The following is a 23,105-nucleotide window of genomic DNA, read 5'->3' as shown; positions in this document are numbered from 1 at the left end:
CATTTGATTTTTACATGGCGATACGAGATATGAATATCCGATATCAATTCCTTCCTGGGTGTTCTTATCTTCATATCAGTCAAATCTTAAATTGAGATTTTGTGGTGTGTTCTTTTTTAAAAAGGGGGGAGATAGAGATGATTATAGCTTTAGAAAAAAATCGGTTGGAGACCAAACAACATTTTGGTGGATGAGGGTGTGTCAATTACATTGAACATGTCTGTGAGGCATTCAGTGTATATTGACTATTTATGTATGTAAAAGTTTTACTATTATCCAAATGTTCAACATATGGAATTGTGGGGGATCAGAAAGTGGGGGAGACAGATGGGAAAGGGGGGGGGGGTGTCACTCGGGTCAGACCAATTAAGATTTCCACGAGCATCATGATAATATTTCTTTTGTGAGAATCCAGGTTAGAATAGGTTCCAAATTATCATCAACAAATACATGGTACGCTTGTGTAAAAAAGAAAAGTTCACATTTCGCTGCTTCAATGACCACAGATATCGTAGTTGTGTTCGCTGCTACAATGTTACTGATATTGACGCAAGCTTCAAAGATCAGCTGCAAATAATTTGTTTTATTTCACCGACCATCATGCATTTGTCATTTTTTCCTCATCCTCTCTCCTTTTTCAAAATTATTGGGGCGGCATCTATTAGTTCCTTATTGAGATTGCATCTACTTAGACCGGCGTAAGTGGTGTACAAATGTATGTGTACATGAAAATAGATCCAATTTATGTACATGTAAATTATTTCATGACCTGTAGAGATTCATATAAAACTTTGTCTCAGGATATAAGATATATCACACATTACACGTATACATTAATCATATCAGCAAAATCAGCAAAATTCAGTTTGTTACTTTCGTTTTACATTTACATTGTGCAAAGCCTCTCTAGAATATTTTTTTCAGATAAAATGTAAAATTTGATTGTAAACCACATGTATCTTATAATAGTTATAGTTTAGCATAGTTCAAATTATTATTCAAGGTTGTAAATATGCTCAAACATCACACGTCTTATGAAAATATGATAATGTATAATTTTTCAAGATTTTAAGGGAGGGGGGTGTACTTGTTGTAGAGCTGATAGCTTCTAAAATAATACGTCAACATATGATTTTCTTACTCAAATCCTTATTCTAAGATAATAATCTGTAAATCAAAAACAATTAATTCAAGGTTTAGTCCATAAAAATTAGGGAAAAGACCAATATTGACGTCAAATGGTATTTCCTACAGTATTTCCTTTAACATGTTTGGGCTCACAAAGTATACATTGTGAAAATATTTATTCCAATTTATTAGAATAAATGATTACATACCATTAAATAAAGGGTATATAGTCTATGTTCCTTATTACAGCCCATTTGTTTGGGAAAATAATAATTAATAAGAAAAATAAAGAAGGAGGAGTGCATTTTCCTTAATGTTGATGGGGTGCTTACTTTTGAGAAGCAATAACAATGAAAATAGCATGTCAACATATATATTTTTCAATGTCTATCTATTACTGGAATGTACATTTATCTTGTAAAGGCAATTTTTTCGTGATTGAGTCCATTTAAGGCCAAGTATAGATCTACCTTAATGCAAATCAGCCCTGCTTCTGGTGTAATTAATCAAGCATGATATAACAATTGCACATTTATTTGTTACAGTGTAAAACACATCATGCAGGATCACCTATATCATGCAACATTACAATTTTTACTATCACTATATCCTATAAATATCATTGTGTTTTTCCGTTACTACATGTAATATAATACAATATATCTTGTCCTGTGTTAACTCTAATCATTAGTTAATACTAGGACCTTGTCAACACTTTTATACAGTGACCATATAGTGCAATGTCTTACCAATACTGCCATCTTTTTGTATGAATTGAATTATTGAAATTAATTCATTAAACACACATTCATAATACACACATGATATGCAAACTACCATATTAACCAGGTATTAAGAAACACAAAACAAAAACTGTGTACAAACAAGATGCATATATTTAAAAAAAAAACAACTGGTGTATCTGAAGTGGTGGCATATCCACCTCATAAAATGCTGAATCCTCCTCAATCACACAATACATCATGAATATTTATGGAGCGCCAAATTAACATAAACTCAAATAATTGAAGATATCTTCAATTATTTGAAGATATCATCAATTCTATTATTGCTCTCTTTAATTGAATTAATCCACGCATTAAATCAATTATTGCTCTCATCAAATGAATTAATGCGCACTTCAATTCAATTATTGCTCTCATCAATTGAATTAATGCGCGCATCAATTGAATTAATGAGAGCAATAATTGATTTAATGCGCACATTAATTCAATTATTGCTCTCTTCAATTCAATTGATGTGCGCATTAATTCAATTAATGAGAGCAATAATAGATTTGATGCGCGCATTAATTCATTTATTGCTCTCTTCAATACGCCGGTTTCAAGATACGTCCGAGTTATTTCCCTTTGGAGAACTCTCGTACATAGTAAGGCGCTAAAGAATTTGTGTACACGCGGGAGTGGGACAGATATTCATCACAGCGTAAGTGAATGTACTCATTAAGTTTCTCATACGCTGTTTGATAACCAAAATTCAACTGATACACAAACCAAGTAAGTGATAAGTATTTAGGGAGTAATTAAATACATAGAATTCTTATCCTATCACGTTATTTGGTTCGTCATAAGTACCATATCCAAGATATTTTTTGCAAATATGACATTGTTTGTACGTTTCCACTTCGGTAAAACATTTCTTTCGATAGTATTTAGTATTTCCCACAATAACATATTTAAAGAGAAGCCACTTTTAATACATTTCATCGTCTTCCTCGTTGGCTGTATATCCACTCTGTCCCACTTAGTCATTCAAAGTTCCACTAAATGCACCTCCAATACAGAAGAGTTCGTATCTTGAAACTGGCATATTCATTTGATGAGAGCATCAATTTCGTAGAAATATTGCTCGCAATAATTAATTTAGACCTCGGTATAAATAATTTGATGATCTCTTTAATTCAATTGAAGATATCTTTAATTCATTTACAGTGCTTTTGTATAAAGGAATTAATTCGCGCATCAATTCTTTTAAAGAGAGCAACAATTCAATTAAAGATATCATTAATTCAATTGTGGATATGTTGAATTGAAGATATCTTTAATTATATAGTTGCTCTCTCTAAAAGAATTATTGCTCTCTTCAAATGAATTAAAGATATCATTAATTCAATTGAAGAGAGCAATAATTGAATTAATGCACGCATTAAATCAATTATTGCTCTCATCAAATGAATTAATGTGCACATCAATTCAATTATTGCTCTCATCAATTGATTTAATGCGCGCATTATATCAATTATTGCTCTCTTCAATTGAATTATAGCGCGCATCAATTCAATTGTTGGTATCATTAATTCATTTGAAGAGATCATTAATTCAATTAAAGCGCGCATCAATTCAGCAGAAGAATTAATGCTATCATCAATTATTTGAAGATATCTTTAATTCAATTGTTGCGCGCATCAAATGAATTGATGATATCTTCAAATAATTGAAGATATCTTCAATTATTTGAGTTTATGTTAATTTGGCGCTCCATAAATATTATCTGTTTATCAGACTGATATTGTAATCAGGAAATGAAACTCAAACTTCTGTCTATAAGTTACAATCTTTGTTCTGACTCTTTTAACAAATTTTGCTTTCACTCCTTTTAAAATTCACAATTTGATTTGTCTTTTTCAATGATCCTTGTGAAATTCACTATTTTCAAATCCATACCAAATAAAAGATGCAGGTTACCATTAGTTACACTTTCATGTTAATTTCACAGCTTTATCCTTGAATTAACATAAATAAAGCTTAAGTGAATTTAAGGATACAAACTGAATTTATAGGAATTTTATCATTAAAATTTGGCTGTAGTTTACAGTAATCTAAATATACATTATTCTCTTTACCTCTTGTGAACACAGTATTTAAGATGTCCCTCAGTTCATATGCATCAATTTCCATGTCGTCGCCTGCAACGCGACGGAAACTGGCTTTCAGTGCCTGCTCTTGTTCTTGTTCCTCTTCTGTTGGTGGCGGAATTTCCTGGATAAAAATAGAATGGGGATACCTCATTCTCTGACATCATGTTAACATAGGCGGTTAAAACAAATTGCAGTATATGCCCCCCCTGTCTCCAGCGGATCACATATATTGCATTACTTGTGATTACAAAATAATTTAAACAAACTAAAATAGTCACATGTGCATCGCTACTCAATTTGAACAAAAAACATTAGTTGAGAAAAACTACAGATCTAATTTCGTTGTTTTTCATTAACTAACTAAACAGATTGAAAATCATATTCAGATTAGAAAATTTGAACTTAAGATATCATGTTGACAAATTAATATAAAAGAAAATTATATAGCTAAAAACAAATTTTACACATGCAATTACAAGGCCAAAAATAAAAATTGATTTGTTTAATGTACTCTGACCGACCCGTCAAATTTGCTCCTACCTGATCAATTTTTTCAGCAATTTTAAAAATCTTTTTTTTTTTTTGGTTCCCTTGAAAAATAGAAAATTCTCCTTACTTTAAAACTAAATGTTAAAAAATTTCATGACATTAAAAAACAAACAAACAAAAACACCTACCTACCGACCCACCTTGAAAAATGTGGGTCGGAGTACATCAAACAAAAATATTTTTAATGATGGCCCAAGTTAGAGGAAGATACTGTAGATCCCTTATTCTCCGTGAGTACTTAATATGGCGAAATGACTCGTAAACGTCAAATCGCGTAAACATGAATTCACATGATGTCTGTTAATCAAGAGTTGACTCTCATAAAATTATGCAATAATAAATTCCTCGCATATTTAGGAATCTACAGTCAGCATACAAAATATATTGTATAAGTTAACATTTCATACATCATAGCACTGCAAAGAGAAAACGAGTAGCAATGTTAAATCTAACATATCATACAACGAACACATCATGTAGAGGAATAGTGTACATACAAGTTCATCATGCTCAAATTAATATCAGTTTGACCATCTTTATAAAGTGCTACTGTAATATGATGTCATGAACAAGAGGAGGTATGTATGTAAAAATAGTACCAAATTTTAACAGAGACAATTCTCAATGACAATGACCAAATAACTTGGTATAGGATCTGTCAGAGAATCTGGGGTACTAGGTTCAAATCTCAAACTTATTAGTCTTTTGTTTTTTCTACCTTTCTGTTACATCACAAGACGTAGCAATTAAATGTAACTGATTCATCTTTACAGTAATTGACTAAAATTCTACGATTTGACATTAAGTTACATACCGAAATGGGAAAAGCTAGTGTGACCTTGGATTTACATATGAAAAACAGACCCTGGGGAAATGGTTATGAGTAAATATTTCATAATTACAAGTAGAGGTAAAAAAAGAGTTGGTAACCTAATTTACAAACATACGGATTTCATAGCTCAATATATAGATACATTATATTCAAAATTCTTGAAAAGCTCCAGAAAGTGGACAGTTAAATCATGCTTGATATTATGTAGCCACTAACACAAGACCAGTGTTCAAATGACCAGATAAAATGACAGTTACTAATAGAAATGATTTGAGGCATAATAAATTATGTTTAATAAGAAATTTCTCAAGGTTTACTCTGAGTGCTTTAGTAAGGAACTCAAGAGCCTCAGGCCTAGTGAAGTTTATGTCTCGTGGATGAATGCTTTTATTTTCCACATGCACTGTACTACCAGAGGCCTTGGGTTTGGGTTTTTGTTCCTTTTACCAAAAAAATAAAACAGATTATGAGTTAAAATATCTAGGATGAAACATGCACCATTTCCATCGAATATGATATACATTGTGACTACATGTACTTTAAAGTCTTTCTAGTCATCTACAGACTCCAGTCATTCTATACTAATGACAACTGTTCCTTATTTGACTTTGATGATAAGTGTATACCTTATGAAATTTATCTATATAACTGTTCTGCTCTTAAATAATATTGGGCATTAATTATCCACATGATCAAATGTTATTAAATATTACTTGAATTGAATGGTTATAAGAAACTGTTTCTTGCTGGCCCTGGAGGTTCCCTATAACTGTGTTTTATTGTATAATGAAGTTTGATTATAATGAACTGTTTTTGTTGGCCATAGACATTCATTATAACCATGTTTTACTGTATAATGAAGTTTGGTTATAATGAACTTTTTTTTGCTGGCCCTGGAGGTTTGTTACAACCGTGTTTCACTGTATCTTTGAATACAATGCTCTAATGCCAGCGAAACCACACTGTGGTAGCTAGCGACAGGCCATCATATTCAGTACATGGTATTCTTAACACTGTCAAACTTAACAATGACTTTGAGGAAGTCTGACCTTGACATGGCATTTCAATTTCACCCTATGAAAAAAAAAATTGAATACTTTTTTTCTTTGGCCAGCATCTCTGTCACTACAGTATCACAATGGTGAACAGGTGGTGTACACAACAATATCAACTCTGTTCCTAATTTTGAATACCGGAACAACATCTGACTTTGATTTGCACTATTTCAGAATGCTTGCAGAATTCACAAATTTAATCCATTGAATTTGTTTTTCCGTCTCTCATATAAATGACTTCTGTGAATCTTAGCTTATGAACTGATAGATAAATGACTTTTGTGAATTAATCTTAGCTTATGAACTGATAGATAAATGACTTTTGTGAATCTTAGCTTATGAACTGATAGATAAATGACTTTTGTGAATCTTAGCTTATGAACTGATATACAAATGACTTTTGTGAATTAATCTTAGCTTATGAACTGATAGATAAATGACTTTTGTGAATCTTGACTTATGAACTGATATACAAATGACTTTTGTGAATCTTAGCTTATGAACTGATAGATAAATGACTTTTGTGAATCTTGACTTATGAACTGATATACAAATGATAATGTATTCATGCTACAAAGGTTGACAATCTAGAATCTCTTTTTTATCTACTATGTAATAATCATCAGAATATCTCATCAGCAGCATGCTTTAAGTACAATTTCCACAATCATTAAATATCTCCATGTGGTACATGAACTATATATATTACGCAAGACAACATGAACAGAACAAATCCTTTCAACAACATGTCATGTTCATAAAATCTCATCAACACTGTCACACAATTTTCTCTTGAACACTGTGCTATTTTGCTTCTGTGAACTTGGGACTGATCAATGAACTTATCTTGAATAATCTTAATAATCTGATTTGTCTCAAATGGTCCATAAACCTCATCTGAACTGAGCATATTTTGTTGTTAAAAGAATTGACACAAATTCCACACCTTTCAGAAGTTCTCTCCTAAGTCAATTTGAACTTACTGAAAACATAATCTCAAAAAATTTGGCCTATGCTGTGCCCTTGAATTGACCCAGTTTAAACAACAATGAGGACATTTTTGTACCGAAGTATGTTGATTATAGGCAGGATATTCTGGAGATGTAGGTTTTTAAATGTACATAAATTAATGTATACCAATGTAAAAATTTTAAAGAGTTCCCATCTTTGCTTCAGAAAAATAGTTTTCCTTTTCTTGCTCCAGAGAAAATAGTTTGAAATTAATTAAATGAGTATGAAATTAAAAAAAATTTGTAATTTATACTACAGATATTTTTTAATACCCCCCTCCCCCCATATTACTACATAGACCTTCACATCACTACATGAGGAAACTTTCATATTCATTGATATTAGATGATATTATGATTGATATCATTGATATTAGATGTTCTGAAGAATTTTCTTGTGTGTATTTTTATGTAAAACTCTACACCACATTCAGAACTCCACCTTCTAAACCCATTTACCAGTACAAGTGCATTTGAAATTAGTTCAAGCTAAAAATGGGAAAAGTTACTACTAAATAAATTGAATGAAAAACAGATGGTGGACACACTCCAATCAGAAGAAAACTTAAAAATTTCATAATAAAACACACATTAGTAGAGTATTTCAGTTTGCAACTCAGCACAGAATATCAGTTCAAGTGATGAAAAAATCATGTGACAAATCAAAACCAAACTTGGTATGGAGCACTCTAATGGAGTGACTTACTCTGGCACCAGGTATTCTATGGGCCTCCTGGCAGATTGAAAGACATAAAACATAAAACATTAAGACACATGGCAAACGGATTGTTAAATTACCAGGTGACAACACGGTCACAACTACAGAGTAAGGAAGCAGAGAAAAATGGTATTTCTTTATTTAAAAATAAAACATGTAAAAGACGTCCTATATTGTATATTCAGTTCTTCTTCAGTAGCTCACAGATTAAACCAGCACACTTCTAAATAATGTTGGACACTCACTGCACACTTCAACAAATGAACGTCACAATCTTGGTCAAACCAACTCTCACAAAAAGTTTGGAATTCAAACACAAAAACAAAGAAATTCATTTTTTCTCTTAACTCTGAACAGATATCCATTTTCATAAAATCCCGAATATTTTGTACTTCCTCATGCATTGAACAGCCATGCTTAAATGAGTCTCCACAATTTCCATGGTTTTTCTCAGAACATGCATTTTTCTGTCATAAACCGCTTTGACAAAAACAACTGAATAAATTGAAAATACAAGACATTTCATATCTTTTTAGCCTTCTTTTTCATGGAAAACAACCAGCAAATTTGCATAATCCACTCTCCTGTGAAGAAATGCAGTTACCAATCAAGAACAGATTATCATAAAAATGGGTGGGACCAATGCATGTATGCCACACTCAAACATGCAGTACTACCTGCCTCCCCACAGGGGGCGGGGCACTAGCTACGGTGGGGACTAGTACAGGTTGAAAGTATTCCCCATGTTGCTGGTAAACAGAAAACAGCATTGGAAATGTTAATATCAGCTTCTGATAATAGTCTTGTGAATGGTGTTAAGCTTTAAATTAGACACGGACATGTATAGCACAAAAATAAATAAAACAAAAATAAATTTTTTTATATACAACACATTTAAATACAGAACTTTACATCAAATTAGCTTACTGAAGTCCATGTTATACAATAAAAATTACCAGAGGAAATTGTACATATTCATTCTCATCAATCTTTGATATGTTCCATACTTCAAAAGCAAACAGACTGCGAGTCAGACACACGGTTACATTACTAGGATATCAAAGGAAAAAAACCAATGAGTACAAATCAATTACTGTAAACCGACTTAATAAACATGTATAAAAACATCTGTGAAGTTCCTGAGTACCTCGTGGATGTTTATCATCATGAAAAAGTCATTGACTATGATTTTGTCGAACACCAAGGCTGTAACGATCAATACAATATGCAAATTCATTATATCAATCTTAACAATGACAAGAAAAGAAAAGAAAAATCCTGGCAAAACAGAGTCCATAATGTGTGAGTAGTACTTGCGCTATCTTTATTGGAAATGGACATTAAATTCTGAAAGGGCATCAAAGTTTCATGCGAAATTCATAAAAATTGACTAATCGCTCATGGATATTTATCATCATGGATCCATTCATCACCGGCCATTTGTAGATAAAAAGTGAAATATATAATAGCTGGTTTACAGTAATACAATAGCAGAAGCCTTGACATTCTGACAGCCAACAGACAGAAAATTCACTAACAGTTGATAGCACAACTACAGTATATCCTGCACACGCCAACAGGGTTAGTTTACCTAGTTTAATATTTCTCATGCCAGATAGAATTTCTACGTCAACCTATGTAATGACAATAAAATAATCAAAAGGACATACACAACACAGTATTTAAAGACAACACAGGAACACACATGTGACACAGAAACAAACGACACAGGAACACACACGCAACACAGGAACACACACGACACAGGAACACACATGACACAGGATCACATATACGACACAGAAACACACACATGACACAGAAACACGCAACACAGAAACACACACATGACAAACATACAGGATCACACATATTAAAAAATAACACACATTAAAATAAACAACACAAGGTATCAACAATCACTCAACATTTCTTATATGCTGGAATACACTGGGAATATTTCTCTATACCCCTCTAAAGCACAAAGACAATCCATAGAAATTCAAACAGCAAGAAGACAACCCATGGAAATTTAAACACCCCAAACAGCATAACAAAATTGCTGTTTCATCAAATACCAAGAGCTTCATCCAGATTGTGTTTAACTCACATGGTTAATGGCAGTACCATAAAATCGACGATTTACAACATGATATGGTGTAAGTATCTTCATACTTTCATATGGTCCCTATAGCACACAACATCAAAGTTAAAAACAAGACACACCTCCAGCTTCTATCACAGGTACAGACTCAAACTTTTCAAATGATCCACATTTCATAATGACTGTACATGTAACAATTTACATAGACTGTTGACCAAATTTAAATCATCCGAAAGCTAGTGGTCTAAACGTTTTGACAACCAATATTTCCTTTAGACTACTAAACATGACAGATAGTTCATTTCATTGTACAAACGTGTAAAATTATCAAAAAACACCAGAATGTACGGAGCAGACTTTGAAACCTTCAGTTACAGTGTTATTTCAATGTTATTACTGATATACAATTATTTAAAATTATCTCCCTTGCCATGTGGGTGAAAATGTAGGAACTTCAACGCGTACATGTACCTTTCTCTTTCAGTTTTGATACACCGTGGAGGACTTGGCACTAACTTTTATTATTTATATATATCTGAACAAGTTTAATGGGTCTTGACTATTAAGTGAGAGTTTTATGTGTTTAGTACTCTGAGAAATTCCTTCCTGATTACACTGTTTACTGTCTATAACTGAACACCACTTGTTATCGCATCAATATACCATAAATCAATAAACCATAAATATCATCATAAAGACACATAAAACACATCTACAACATGTAAAGAAGTCCTGAAATAAACATGGATAGTTAATAAATAAGGAACATATTTCATTTTTTTTTTTAGTAAATATCTTTTATGAAATTTAATTAGGAGAATTTTGAATTAATGAATTTTACGTAAGAAAGAAGTATGTTACCTGGTCTTCGATAATTCCCGTCTCTTCATCCATCTCACTACAATACAGATGGAAGGTTCGTCAAGTTCAGACTTACGGACATTTTTTATAAAAACAGAATAACAATGTTTTGTATTTAAAATATTACAATTCCTTTGAGGTTTCAATACCAATGTTATACTCATGTTTAAGGACACGTAATACAAACAAAAACAGGGCTCCATGGGTTGGTAAATATTTTTTGGCTTCGTTTGATTATAACAAGTACAAAATTGATATAAAATTCCTCAAACATAAGGAACTAGTAAACTTTCTATGATGTTCAAAAGCTGTCATATATTACCCCTCCCTATTTAAAATTTTCCCACTGTTTTGGACTTAATTGAGAAATCATGAGACTAATTAAAATTACATTCTATACTTTAAATTGTACTAATTTTACTTATAAAAACATGAATTTACTTTTCACTATTTTTCAAAAAATGTTTGTGTGTAGCAAGTGTCATTTAGGTTGTTACAATTGCTGATAAAATCATGGAAACAGGAGAAAAGAGTGAATTTGAACAGAAACTTGAGATGCAGTATGTTGATTGCGTGCTACAGGTGCATTTTATTGGTGCACTCTTTCAGAAAAGGAACAGGTACTCTGTGTGTGAAAACCAACCTCTGTACAGAATAGATGTCAGAATTTAACACCATGAAATGCAGTTATTTCCCTTTACTTGTTAAGTTTTTCTGTTTTGTGTATATGGGTAAGGTTGACTGCCTTTTCATGCCAAGGATTGATATAATCCCTACTTTATTTCCTGAGGGAATAAAATGGATTTGGATACATCCAACATGCTGGACAAAATGTAATGGATCAGATAAATAGTGAGATGGTATAATTCTGCTTCATATAGCCTAGCATGCTATTAGATAGCCTAGCATGCTATCATCTCACTGAGTGTGGGCTCGCATCTCGGTGTACATTCTCAAGAGGTACTTCCCCGCATGGTGTGGCTCGAATGTTGATGGGACGATACAGTACTGTCCGGGGGGAAGTTTGTGTCGTGTGCACACCTCTCGCATGTTGATGAAGTTATTAGACTTGGCGCATGAGGCATTGTACTTGAAAAAATTCTGAGGCAGAGGACCCTCCCCAGTTCCATCTGGTATCTAGCGTGATTTTAGTAAACATACATTATTCACAATATGTACGGCAATAACTAGCAGCTACCAGTGTAAAGCTGTAAACATTCAGATTACAAACCAGACACCACTTGCAGCTAAATGGATTGTTGTCAAGAACAAAATCTTTCAAGTTCACATGTACAATGGATAGCTTTATGTAGGCATATCTACGACAAATGCAATGAAACATTAAAAATCTCATGTTCATGAAATATTCAAAATTTTCTTATTTAGCGTAAAATTGCAATTTTATTGTAAAATCGTTGGGAAAAAAATCTTTGTGGGACTCAAACAAATGATTAACACCTTAATTAATAACAGTTTAAGTAACACTATTACAAAGGATAAAGAATATATTACTGCAGCTATTCATACATTGGCGACCTACTTCCTTTGGAAATAATATGATGATGTGCTATTAAGTTTAGAAATCCCTGGAATTTCATTCAAGAAAAGGATGAAGTATTTTTCTTATATACATCAGAAGAAACTCTTGCCAGTGAGTATGAAACTGGTGATTTGTATAAAACCTAGTGATTCTTATAAAACCTTGTGATTTTGTTCTTTGACACCAATCCACTGTGAGACGTACCACTACAACATAAGCTACACACTACACTTCACTAACACTACACTTCACTAACACTACACTTCACTACCACTAAGCAGACAGATGCTCACTTTGTTTGATTCGCCTTCTCTGTGAAGATTCTCAACAAGTAATCTCCCTTTTGATGAGGCTCAAATGTGGAGGGGATAATAACGTATGTCCCTGGGGCCAACTTGTGTCGTCCACATACTTCTCGTAGATTAATAAAGGAGGGGGACTTAGCAGAGGAAGCATGGTATTTGAAGTATTTTATATCGAGGGGACCATGGCCCTCGTCATCCAACTACAAAACAATTCAAACATGCCCAAAGATCAGCATAAAAAGAAAGTCAATTCTGTCTTTCTTGTCAGAGTTGTCTTCCCCTTCTGTGTAATCCACACTTTACAATTGGAACCTATCAGAAACACACAAAAGATTTAATATATCTATGGATCAATGAATTTCATGCCTGAAATAAATGTTAAATTATCCTCATTTCATGATATTTGGCCTCTGCCATAATTATTTTCAATATAATGAATATTTTTACGTGTACAGATATGAATTTTTCCACACAACATTTAATACTAAAACCGAAATGCTGTACTCTGCTGAGTCTACCTTATAAATGACATATCCTATGGTCAGCATGTCCAGTCCTTCCTTGCGTTTTTTCCTCCTGTCCTTCTGAAGAATACCAACTAGCATGGTGCAAAGATCATCATCATCGTCATCATCAGGGTCAGTCAAGGTCACACGATATTGAGGATTTGTCCAGAATGTGTCTATATAATACAGGAATGTGAAACACTAATGCATGGTGAGGAAGTATCTAGTATTTCAGCAAGGACATATGCAGGCCTGTTTTTTTGTTGTAGAAAAGTTCTCTATATAAAACAAATATGATTATGAAACGAATTTGACCTCTGACTTCAATTAAGGAGGTATGCTACACCAGAGAAATTTGATATGGATGGAAAGTGGAGGATATGTACTATAATATTTTGAAATTGAAAACTTTCAAATTTATCTTACTTACTTATTATACAATGCAGATTTAGTAGAAAGTACTCGGAAATTTTTTCTAAATCCCTGCTAGACTCAACCGCATGAACCTACTGAGCTACCCAGCTAGGCAGTTAGATTTAAAAGGTATATACATGTATTGCTGAAATTTATATTTTTCACAAGGAAGTCAGCCATTATATCAATATTCTTCCTTCAGTATCACCCTTGATCTGTGATGGAGCCTTGTCCTTGGGCAAAGTTATAATAAAAGTACTTCCTTATGCATGCACGAGTCTTACCTGAAATGCTCTCTAACCAAACTGTCTTTGCTTAGTTTTTATGAAATAATCCAATCTGACTTCTTATTTTTGCTTGCGTAACATTAAAAATGCATAATGGAGGAAGCTTGCAAGATTTTGTCTCACTTTGACAAGATTTATTTTCTCCAATACTTACAGTTAAATACTTTGAACTATCAATATGACAAGATCTATTCTCTCATAGTTTGAACTTAATCAATTGCATTGTCTCATCTTTTACTAATGCAGATTCTATTAATTAATATCAGCGCGTTGTTCAGTACATACAGATACAAGACAAATGCACTATGCAAATTAGAGTGTTCTAACAGTGCATTTTACATACAGTTTGATACCCTCCAGATTCATCAGTTCTAGGATGTAACACTGATAGACAGATGGACAAAAGCAATCCCTAGGAATCATTCATCTTTGCATCAGTCTACTTCACATGTAATAAGTTGGAAAATTTGCATTACAAGGTAACAAGGAGATCTCTGAATGACTTTGTGTGGTTTGATATGGCTAGATGACTGACAAGATGAAATGACCTCATTCTTTCAAAAACACTCCTCACTCACCAAGAAAATATCTAAACATATATTGCATCTTTCCTAAAAGCCTCACTGACCTAGATAATTTCTACATCCACCCGCATTCACTCTTGGGATCCACTCCCCATTTTCTGTGTGCCCCTCCCAGCGTTTCTTTCCATCTAACTCATCTTCCTCCAATGAATCAGGGCCCAAGTTGCAGATTTCCAACTTCTCAAAATTGCCTCTGAAGTCATCAAAAGACATCCAGAATTCTCCATCATCATCGAATGTCAGACCAATGGCTTTTTTCTGGGAGTCTGGAATTAATGACCACTCCCTTGACCTGAGAAAAAGAAATATTTGGTCAGAATTTATTGCCATACACTCAAGTCGTTTACTCTCTGTATTGTTCTGAATCACTACAACGTATATGTTCCCACATTTGTCAACGTAGCCAGGGAGAGTTGCTTGAAACCGACAAAACCCAACACCAACTGAACTGAAAAGTTGTCATTTGTCATACACGGTAAAACAAGCTTATAACGAATTCACACTCATTGCAAAATAATATTCATTTCCCTATGAGAGGAAATGTTTTACTTGATATAATGAAGTTTGGTTATAACAAACTGGTTTTTACTGTCCCTGGAGGTTCATAACTGTGTTTTACTGTAAATGATGCAATAAAATATCATACAGTTGTATATACAAAAATACGAAATATATATTTTATAGAGAGGGTTAGGAGACTCATAAGGACATATTATGCAAGCTGACTGCAAGTTATTCCCGGAAGATACAAAGTATCGATAATAGTAATAAAAACATGAAAAATGACACAAAATACCTGCCTGCTTCAAAAAAGGTGGGATATGTGCAAGATTGATAGAAATTAATTTTGATATCTGAATATATAAAATATGAAGAAACTAAAATAGCTATCAAACTTTCAATAAATATAATCATAAGTCTGATTCATGACTTTATATGTGTGGCTGTGATGGGTTTTATGTTTTGGACATTAACATTCATTGATCACAGGTCATCCCATGTCATATTAAATTCCATATGTTACTATTTCATGCATACTATTGCCTCGTTCACACGGATACGCATTAAATTTTACTTCGCATCAAATTTGATGCGAAGTAAAATAATGCGTATTAAATTAATTCGAATTAAATATCGTTCAGACGGCGGTAATATTTAATGTGAAGTAAACTAATGCGCATTAAATTCGTATGCATCTCTATTAAAGGGTGCAAGAAATAAATTAAAGAATAGACTATGTTATTGAAAATTATTTTTATAGATATTTTAATGAATATTGTGTAGAACGCTATATACATGTAGTATACTATATGTTTACAATTTACATGCTGATCTACACATAAGGAGTTTTGCCATGTTTATTTATATGTTCCTAAGAAATTACTTGTTATTTCCTCTGACGACCAGCATTCAATCTAGACAGTATATTGTTTCTTCATGGGCCCAATTTTTAAACTTGGAACGTCTTTTTCACCATTCCGTTGACTACTGTTGTGACGTAATTTTTAATTACTAATACGTATTATAAGTCTACTATGACGCCATATCGTATAAAAAATTAACAATGAGCGGCATATTTGTTTTAAAAAATGTAAAAAAAGAAAATCATATTATCACTATTTTAATACAGATTAATTTGCCTTCATGCCAAATTAATCTCATTTAATTGACGGAACAACTGTTTTCCAATGTTGGCCGATCTAAAAATAGAACGAATTAATCAAAACCCAAAGCCATCATAGTACGAGTTAATGTGCAGATACCTGACTGTTCAATTAAAACATTTTTGTCGTATTTAAAAACAATTCCTTCCACATGTATTACTCAGTTTGCCTATGCAGAGCACAGATTTACGTCTGACATTACATGTATCTAATGACATGCTGTTTGTACATGTTTTTAGTAATTATCATCATTTTGCTTAGTTTTTCGTACAAAGCTGACATTAATATATATAGCTGACCATGGGTATGATGCATGTGACCCAAATTTGCCATTACGCATGCGTGTACATTTAATGTGAATTACCTTCGCTTAGCGTTCACACGGAGCTAATGCGAAGTAAATTTAATTCGCATTAAATTGCGACGTCAATTTTAATTCGAAGTAAACTAATGCGCATTAAAATCTCCGTGTGAATGCGGTTCAGATTTAATTCGCATTAACTTATGTTTAATGCGAATTAAATTCTTCGTGTGAACGAGGCATGAGAATGCATCTACAACTGCTGAGATTTTCCAGAATATGTGGTAGTGAAAGAGCACCCTCTAGTGTTTCACTTACTGATCACTCCACCTGCCCTTCCATTCTGCCTCGTTACCCCAGGGATTTCGAATTCTAACCATGGGAATCTTCCCAGACATGCTTGGGGTTTCAATGTCCATCTGAAAAAGTTCACATAATTATCAAAAAACGACCATTTAAATAATTCCACCACATACCAAATCTTAAAATTATCATTCATTATCACACATTGATACTCCCTGGTAAATTAGAATATTGTTTGTACTACCTGATAAACTAGAATATTGTTTGTACTCCCTGATAAACTAGAATATTGTTTGTACTACCTGGTAAATTAGAATATTGTTTGTACTACCTGGTAAATTAGAATATTGTTTGTACTACCTGATAAACTAGAATATTGTTTGTACTACCTGATAAACTAGAATATTGTTTGTACTACCTGGTAAATTAGAATATTGTTTGTACTCCCTGACAAACTAGAATATTGTTTGTACTACCTGGTAAATTAGAATATTGTTTGTACTACCTGGTAAATTAGAATATTGTTTGTACTACCTGGTAAATTAGAATATTTTTTGTTTTCCATTTTCAATCAACATGGAAAGAATGCCTCCACATAAAGAAACCACTGCTCATTCTAAAAATTCTTATTTTCAATTTCAAAACAAGAAATTTACTCCTAAAATTTTTATTCTCTAAATACTGAATATAACAAGTCTTAAATAAAACATTGAGAAGCTGTGTTCAAATTTCTATAAACGGATTTGTTCATTGAATATCAATAAAAAATTTTACTGAAAAAAAAGAAAGAAATACATGTATATATCCTACTTTCCAATGGTCAAATGATGGAAAATAGACAATAATATTCTAATAGATTACACATTGATATCATTCCACTTAGATTTCATATTTACAGAGCTTGACTACATGAACTGATAAATCCTTTTGTAAGGTTATCATCGGAGGTTTACCAGAATGACAGACGTGATGCTGTAGGCATGGCCCATCACCAGTCCATTATCCACTCGTGCTTCCAACTCATTGGGGTCAGCCTGTCAAGAAAGAAATAAGAGATGTACAAATCCACAATTTTTGTGTTTGTTTAATTCTAATTTGAATTAGTCAGGGCACCCCACAAACCAAGTTATCAATACTACATTTATCGTGCACACCTCGTGAGGAGTGTCAATACTACATTTATAGTGCTCACCTCGTGAGGAGTGTCAGTATTACATTTATAGTGCTCATCTCGTGAGGAGTGTCAGTACTACATTTATCGTGCTCACCTCGTGAGGAGTGTCAGTACTACATTTATTGTGCTCACCTTGTGAGGAGTGTCAGTACTACATTTATAGTGCTCACCTCGTGAGGAGTGTCAGTACTACATTTACAGTGCTCACCTCATGAGGAGTGTCAGTACTACATTTATAGTGCTCACCTCGTGAGGAGTGTCAGTACTACATTTATTGTGCTCACCTCGTGAGGAGTGTCAGTGCTACATTTATCGAGCTCACCTCGTGAGGAGTGTCAGTACTACATTTATAGTGCTCACCTCGTGAGGAGTGTCAGTACTACATTTATTGTGCTCACCTCGTGAGGAGTGTCAGTGCTACATTTATAGTGCTCACCTCGTGAGGAGTGTCAGTACTACATTTATAGTGCTCACCTCGTGAGGAGTGTCAGTACTACATTTATCGTGCTCACCTCGTGAGGAGTGTCAGTACTACATTTATAGTGCTCACCTTGTGAGGAGTGTCAGTACTACATTTATAGTGCTCACCTCGTGAGGAGTGTCAGTACTACATTCATCGTGCTCACCTCGTGAGGAGTGTCAGTACTACATTTATCGTGCTCACCTCGTGAGGAGTGAATAATTGAATAGTATTGTATACAGGGTTATTTTTGCCCTGTGTGGTTTTTTCTCTCTCGCCCTTCTACACTTAATACAAACTATTTCGCCTTGTTTCAAATTTGACACAGAAAATTATTAAAATCACAGACCAGAGATTTTGAATTTGAATTCACCCAACCGTAAATGCACCAATAGCAAATGAGGGCAAAGGGGACCAAACTAAAACGGGGGTGAATATTTCCTTATATACAGTAACTATAAACAAAATTCCATTATCTAGTAACATAGTACTTACATCAATGGAACATCCCATCAGAGACCCTCTTTGGCTAGCCTTCAACATGATGCTGAACATATTTGGGGGAGCCTTTTTTAAATCAAAGAATTCTGACACTCCTCCTGTGAAGTCAACCATAGCCTCGCAGGTACTGCCTCCTTTCAATGATTCATAAGAGCCTTCCAATCTACAAATAAAAAACGGATGTCACACCTCAAAACGTCTACCTGGTTCTCTGTCACATTCACCAGAACTCCAAAGGTGCTGTATGGACAATTTTATCCTAATGTTAAAATAATTAAAAATTTGGATGCAGTTTTAAATTGTTTTGGAAAAAAATTCACCGATTATTGAATACAACATCCTATTTAAAACAGAATCCAACAAAGTCTATTCAATAATTCAGAGGAACACTGTATTCTGTTGAATCTTCAGTTAGTGCAATAGATTAGATTTTTTGTTTGTTGTTTTTACAGCCTAATATGGCAGCCAGAAGGGCTACAGGATGGGCAAAGACCACAACCAGAATAACAATTGAGAAAGAATTGCGAGTTGAAATACCACTAAACCAGCAGCTAAGGATAGGACTAATTAGAAGGACAGCTTAATAGGACTAATTAGAAGGACAGCTTAACAGCCTTATGTGCCTTTTGGTGCAGAGAGAAATAAAAATAAGTCCTATTTGAGAATATTTCACTCAGGTAGAGATGTCAACAGCTTTTAAAGTAAAGTACAGTATCACAAATTGTCACCTATGCATGGTGCTTACACCCACAGAAGTGCAGGTTCATTTAGCCAGTGACTACTGTGACACGGGACTTCCATTTTGCCGGTGACTACCGTGACACGGGACTTCCATTTTTAAGGTAACATTCACATGACCCGTCACTCTCACTTCTAATGTTGGGAACAGGATGAAGGAACAGACAATACCTATGTTAAACGTCGGAAGTTTGACGTGGTGCCAGGACAGAGAATTGAGCCCGGGCCTTTCAGTCATTAAACGAGCGTCCTAATCACCAGGCTGCTGTAACTAGCAGCAATAGACGAGAATTTTTCAATCATTCAGGGTGCATTATTTTGTATCAAAAATGAATTTGTGTCAAAATGTGGCAACTGCATCATTATTCTTTCAAAATAAAAAAAACAAAACTTTTTTGCATCTATTTCACAGAGAATTGGCCCCAAAGAACCAGGTTATTAACTTTTTTACAAAGCCTAATGTGATTAATTAAATTTAAGTCATAATGTTGATGCATTAATCATTCAGATGCACTATTTCAGGATGTTACACAGAATTTGTTAATTTTGTCACTGATAAATTATAACAGCAGTAATCAGACAAATATCCTCAGCATAATTATTTTTATTGTATATGTACCTCTATCATAATATGACCTTGACCTCATCTTTAAATTGTGATCACTGATTAGAATCATATATATATTTGAGTTGTAGCATGTCTACAGACAGACCGGCGGACAGACATTGAAAAGCAGTATACTTTCCTACAACTTCCTATGCATTGGGTATATAATGAATGTCTTTTAAAGAAATCCGTAAACAAAAAATACTTGTCATTCTAATTCCTTTCTAATATCACTAATATAGATACTTAAAACATATTACACATGTGATTTTCCAAGTTTTGTTGGTATTATGTGAAATTATTTTAAGAATTTGAATAAGGATATACATTTGTATAAAGCAAAAAAAATTCATGATTTATCATTTTCCCTGAAAGCTGGATTTTGCGAAAGGACTTTTGCGAAAGGACTTCTTTTTTCCCAGTTACTTGGCCAAAATGACTCCTGTACAATTCAGCCAGGCACTTTGAATTATAAGCACTAAATGAAATTCTGACATACTTTGCATAAGCCTTTTCCAGCAGTGCACTCCAGAATTCATTCTTGTCCACAGAGTGCATGAAGGTCAGCTGGCCATAGTAAGTAGGAAGCCGGTCATCCACCACCACTTCCACCCACTCTCCCTGTCGCCAGAAGTGGAAACGGAACATTCCGCAGTAGCCATCCTGAAAACTCTGATCTGGTGGAACAACCTTGGCAAACAGACGTTGGTTCACTGTCAAAGAGGCGATAGCAGCCAGCAGCCAACAATCACCTACGTAAAACAAATTTACAGGAATGTTGACATAATGTTCAATCAATCTCTTAGAAATGCATGCTTTCTTAAAACACTGTATTTACCAGCATTCTGTAAACAATGCATAGTTTCTAACAATGCTAACTGTACTATAAAGTTTAAGAGGCTGACCCAAATCAGACTCAGATTTTTGCAGGAGTCAGTGTACTCCAGCATGCTAGAGGTTCACAGCAAGATACTTTTGACATGGCACTGTGTAACCGAGGTATAAAAGGGACATTAACCGAGGCTCTAACTTGTTGGAGTAGAATCAGAGGTCTGTATTCTGAGTTCCTGATGATGTTATGTTTCTTTTCAGTCTACAGTGGAATACTGTTACAGTAAAACATGTTTATAATGAATATGTTTGTAACAAATGCATGCTTATTGCAAAAAGTCATCTATTCCACTATGAAAATAACGAAATTTGGATTTTGGTTGTAACAAACTGTTTTCCCTGGCCCTGGAGGTTCACTATAACCATGTTTTACTGTATAATGAAGTTTGGTTATAACGAACTGTTTTTAGCTGGCCCTGGAGATTCACTATACCATGTTTTACTGTATAATGAAGTTCGGTTATAATGAATTGTTTTTCATTGGGCCTGGTGGTTCACTGTAACTGTGTTTTACTGTATAATGATGTTTGGTTATAATGAATTGTTTTTCATTGGGCCTGGTGGTTCACTAGAACTGTATTTTACTGTATAATGATGATTGGTTATAATGAATTGTTTTTACTGGCCCTGGAGGTTCACTAATAACTGTATTTTACTGTATAATGAAGTTTGGTTATAATGAATTGTTTTTCATTGGGCCTGGTGGTTCACTAGAACTGTATTTTACTGTATAATGATGTTTGGTTATAATGAATTGTTTTTACTGGGCCTGGAGGTTCACTATAACCGTGTTTTACTGTATTATGTTTCTCATTTTGTCACAATAAAATAATGTAATACATGCTAAAGCCCATTAAAAATGTCATTATGAATTATATATTAATACTTAGTGGAAGGGGTGGGTGGGTGAATATTTCTTTATTCTGCTTCCTTGTTAAAAAAGACTATGACACTTGAATTTACTTATTGTATTTGGGAGAGGGCCTACATAGGCTCTGCTTGTTGCCCAATCCTGCTGAGTTTCTCAATGAATATGTTTAAATTAGAATTGACTTATCTTAAGTGTCCATATTTCCTCTGTTTCTAGGTTGCCTATCATTTGTTTTGTTTGTTGTTTATCTGCATCTCTCCCCACCCTTTTCTTTAACTTCTGCTTCCTTGTTTATTTACATACATAAATGCATTTGTATAATTTTTTGGCACTGACTAGAGTTCGTCCAAGCCATTACTGAAGTTCAAATTTGGTACAAATGTTTGATACCCAAATTGTCCACCAATGGAATTATAATAGGAAATACCAAACACAATGCTACAAGTTTAACATGCATTTAAACATACATACATAAACATTATTAAAGGCAACATTTTGTTGAGAAATAAATTTTTCATTTGATTACCAAAATATGTAGAATGAAGTAAATTTTATAAAGATTAATCAATTACCATTTAAGAAATGGTTTTGTGTGTTGAAATTCCAACTTAATAAGCATTTTATCTTTAAAACAATACATGAACTTAATAAGAGGGTTGCTTTGTGTCGTGACCATTAAACAAGGGCAGAGCAGCACACAGTGTCCTGCACTAGTGCAGACTTTCCTGCATAGTGAGAAATATCTGAGCTGACAATGGTTGCAGATACATGGAGTAAATACACACGAATGGACAGTGCTATGTACTCCTATGATGCAGTTTGGA

At 33.7% G+C, this 23,105-nt stretch overlaps 1 protein-coding gene across 30 annotated transcripts in view; it reads right to left on the bottom strand.

Annotated features, from left to right (window-relative positions):
* Positions 1 to 23,105, bottom strand: part of LOC125652634 (calpain-B-like) — a 71,443-nt gene that overhangs the window by 10,407 nt on the left and 37,931 nt on the right. For 3 of the 30 annotated variants that reach the window (XM_056165331.1, XM_056165332.1, XM_056165357.1), the window contains 13 exons: positions 21,019 to 21,271; positions 19,169 to 19,337; positions 17,993 to 18,073; positions 17,055 to 17,155; positions 14,816 to 15,063; positions 13,499 to 13,662; positions 12,058 to 12,272; positions 11,136 to 11,172; positions 10,281 to 10,358; positions 8,848 to 8,919; positions 8,159 to 8,185; positions 3,992 to 4,127; positions 1,878 to 1,889 (listed from right to left, as the gene is read on the bottom strand). In XM_056165331.1, coding sequence (XP_056021306.1) covers positions 1,878 to 1,889; positions 3,992 to 4,127; positions 8,159 to 8,185; positions 8,848 to 8,919; positions 10,281 to 10,358; positions 11,136 to 11,172; positions 12,058 to 12,272; positions 13,499 to 13,662; positions 14,816 to 15,063; positions 17,055 to 17,155; positions 17,993 to 18,073; positions 19,169 to 19,337; positions 21,019 to 21,271 — 1,593 coding nt within the window. Of the gene's footprint in view, positions 1 to 1,877; positions 1,890 to 3,991; positions 4,128 to 5,704; positions 5,828 to 8,158; positions 8,186 to 8,847; positions 8,920 to 10,280; positions 10,359 to 11,135; positions 11,173 to 12,057; positions 12,273 to 12,968; positions 13,181 to 13,498; positions 13,663 to 14,815; positions 15,064 to 17,054; positions 17,156 to 17,992; positions 18,074 to 19,168; positions 19,338 to 21,018; positions 21,272 to 23,105 lie in introns of all 30 variants that reach the window. The other 27 variants (XM_056165333.1, XM_056165358.1, XM_056165352.1 and 24 more) reach the window with 23 other exon arrangements.

The sequence above is a fragment of the Ostrea edulis genome, chromosome 5 (genome assembly GCF_947568905.1).
Source record: "Ostrea edulis chromosome 5, xbOstEdul1.1, whole genome shotgun sequence".
Lineage (NCBI taxonomy): Eukaryota > Metazoa > Mollusca > Bivalvia > Ostreida > Ostreidae > Ostrea > Ostrea edulis.
Note: the sequence above shows the minus strand (reverse complement) of the source record. Positions and strands in the feature narration are given on the sequence as shown.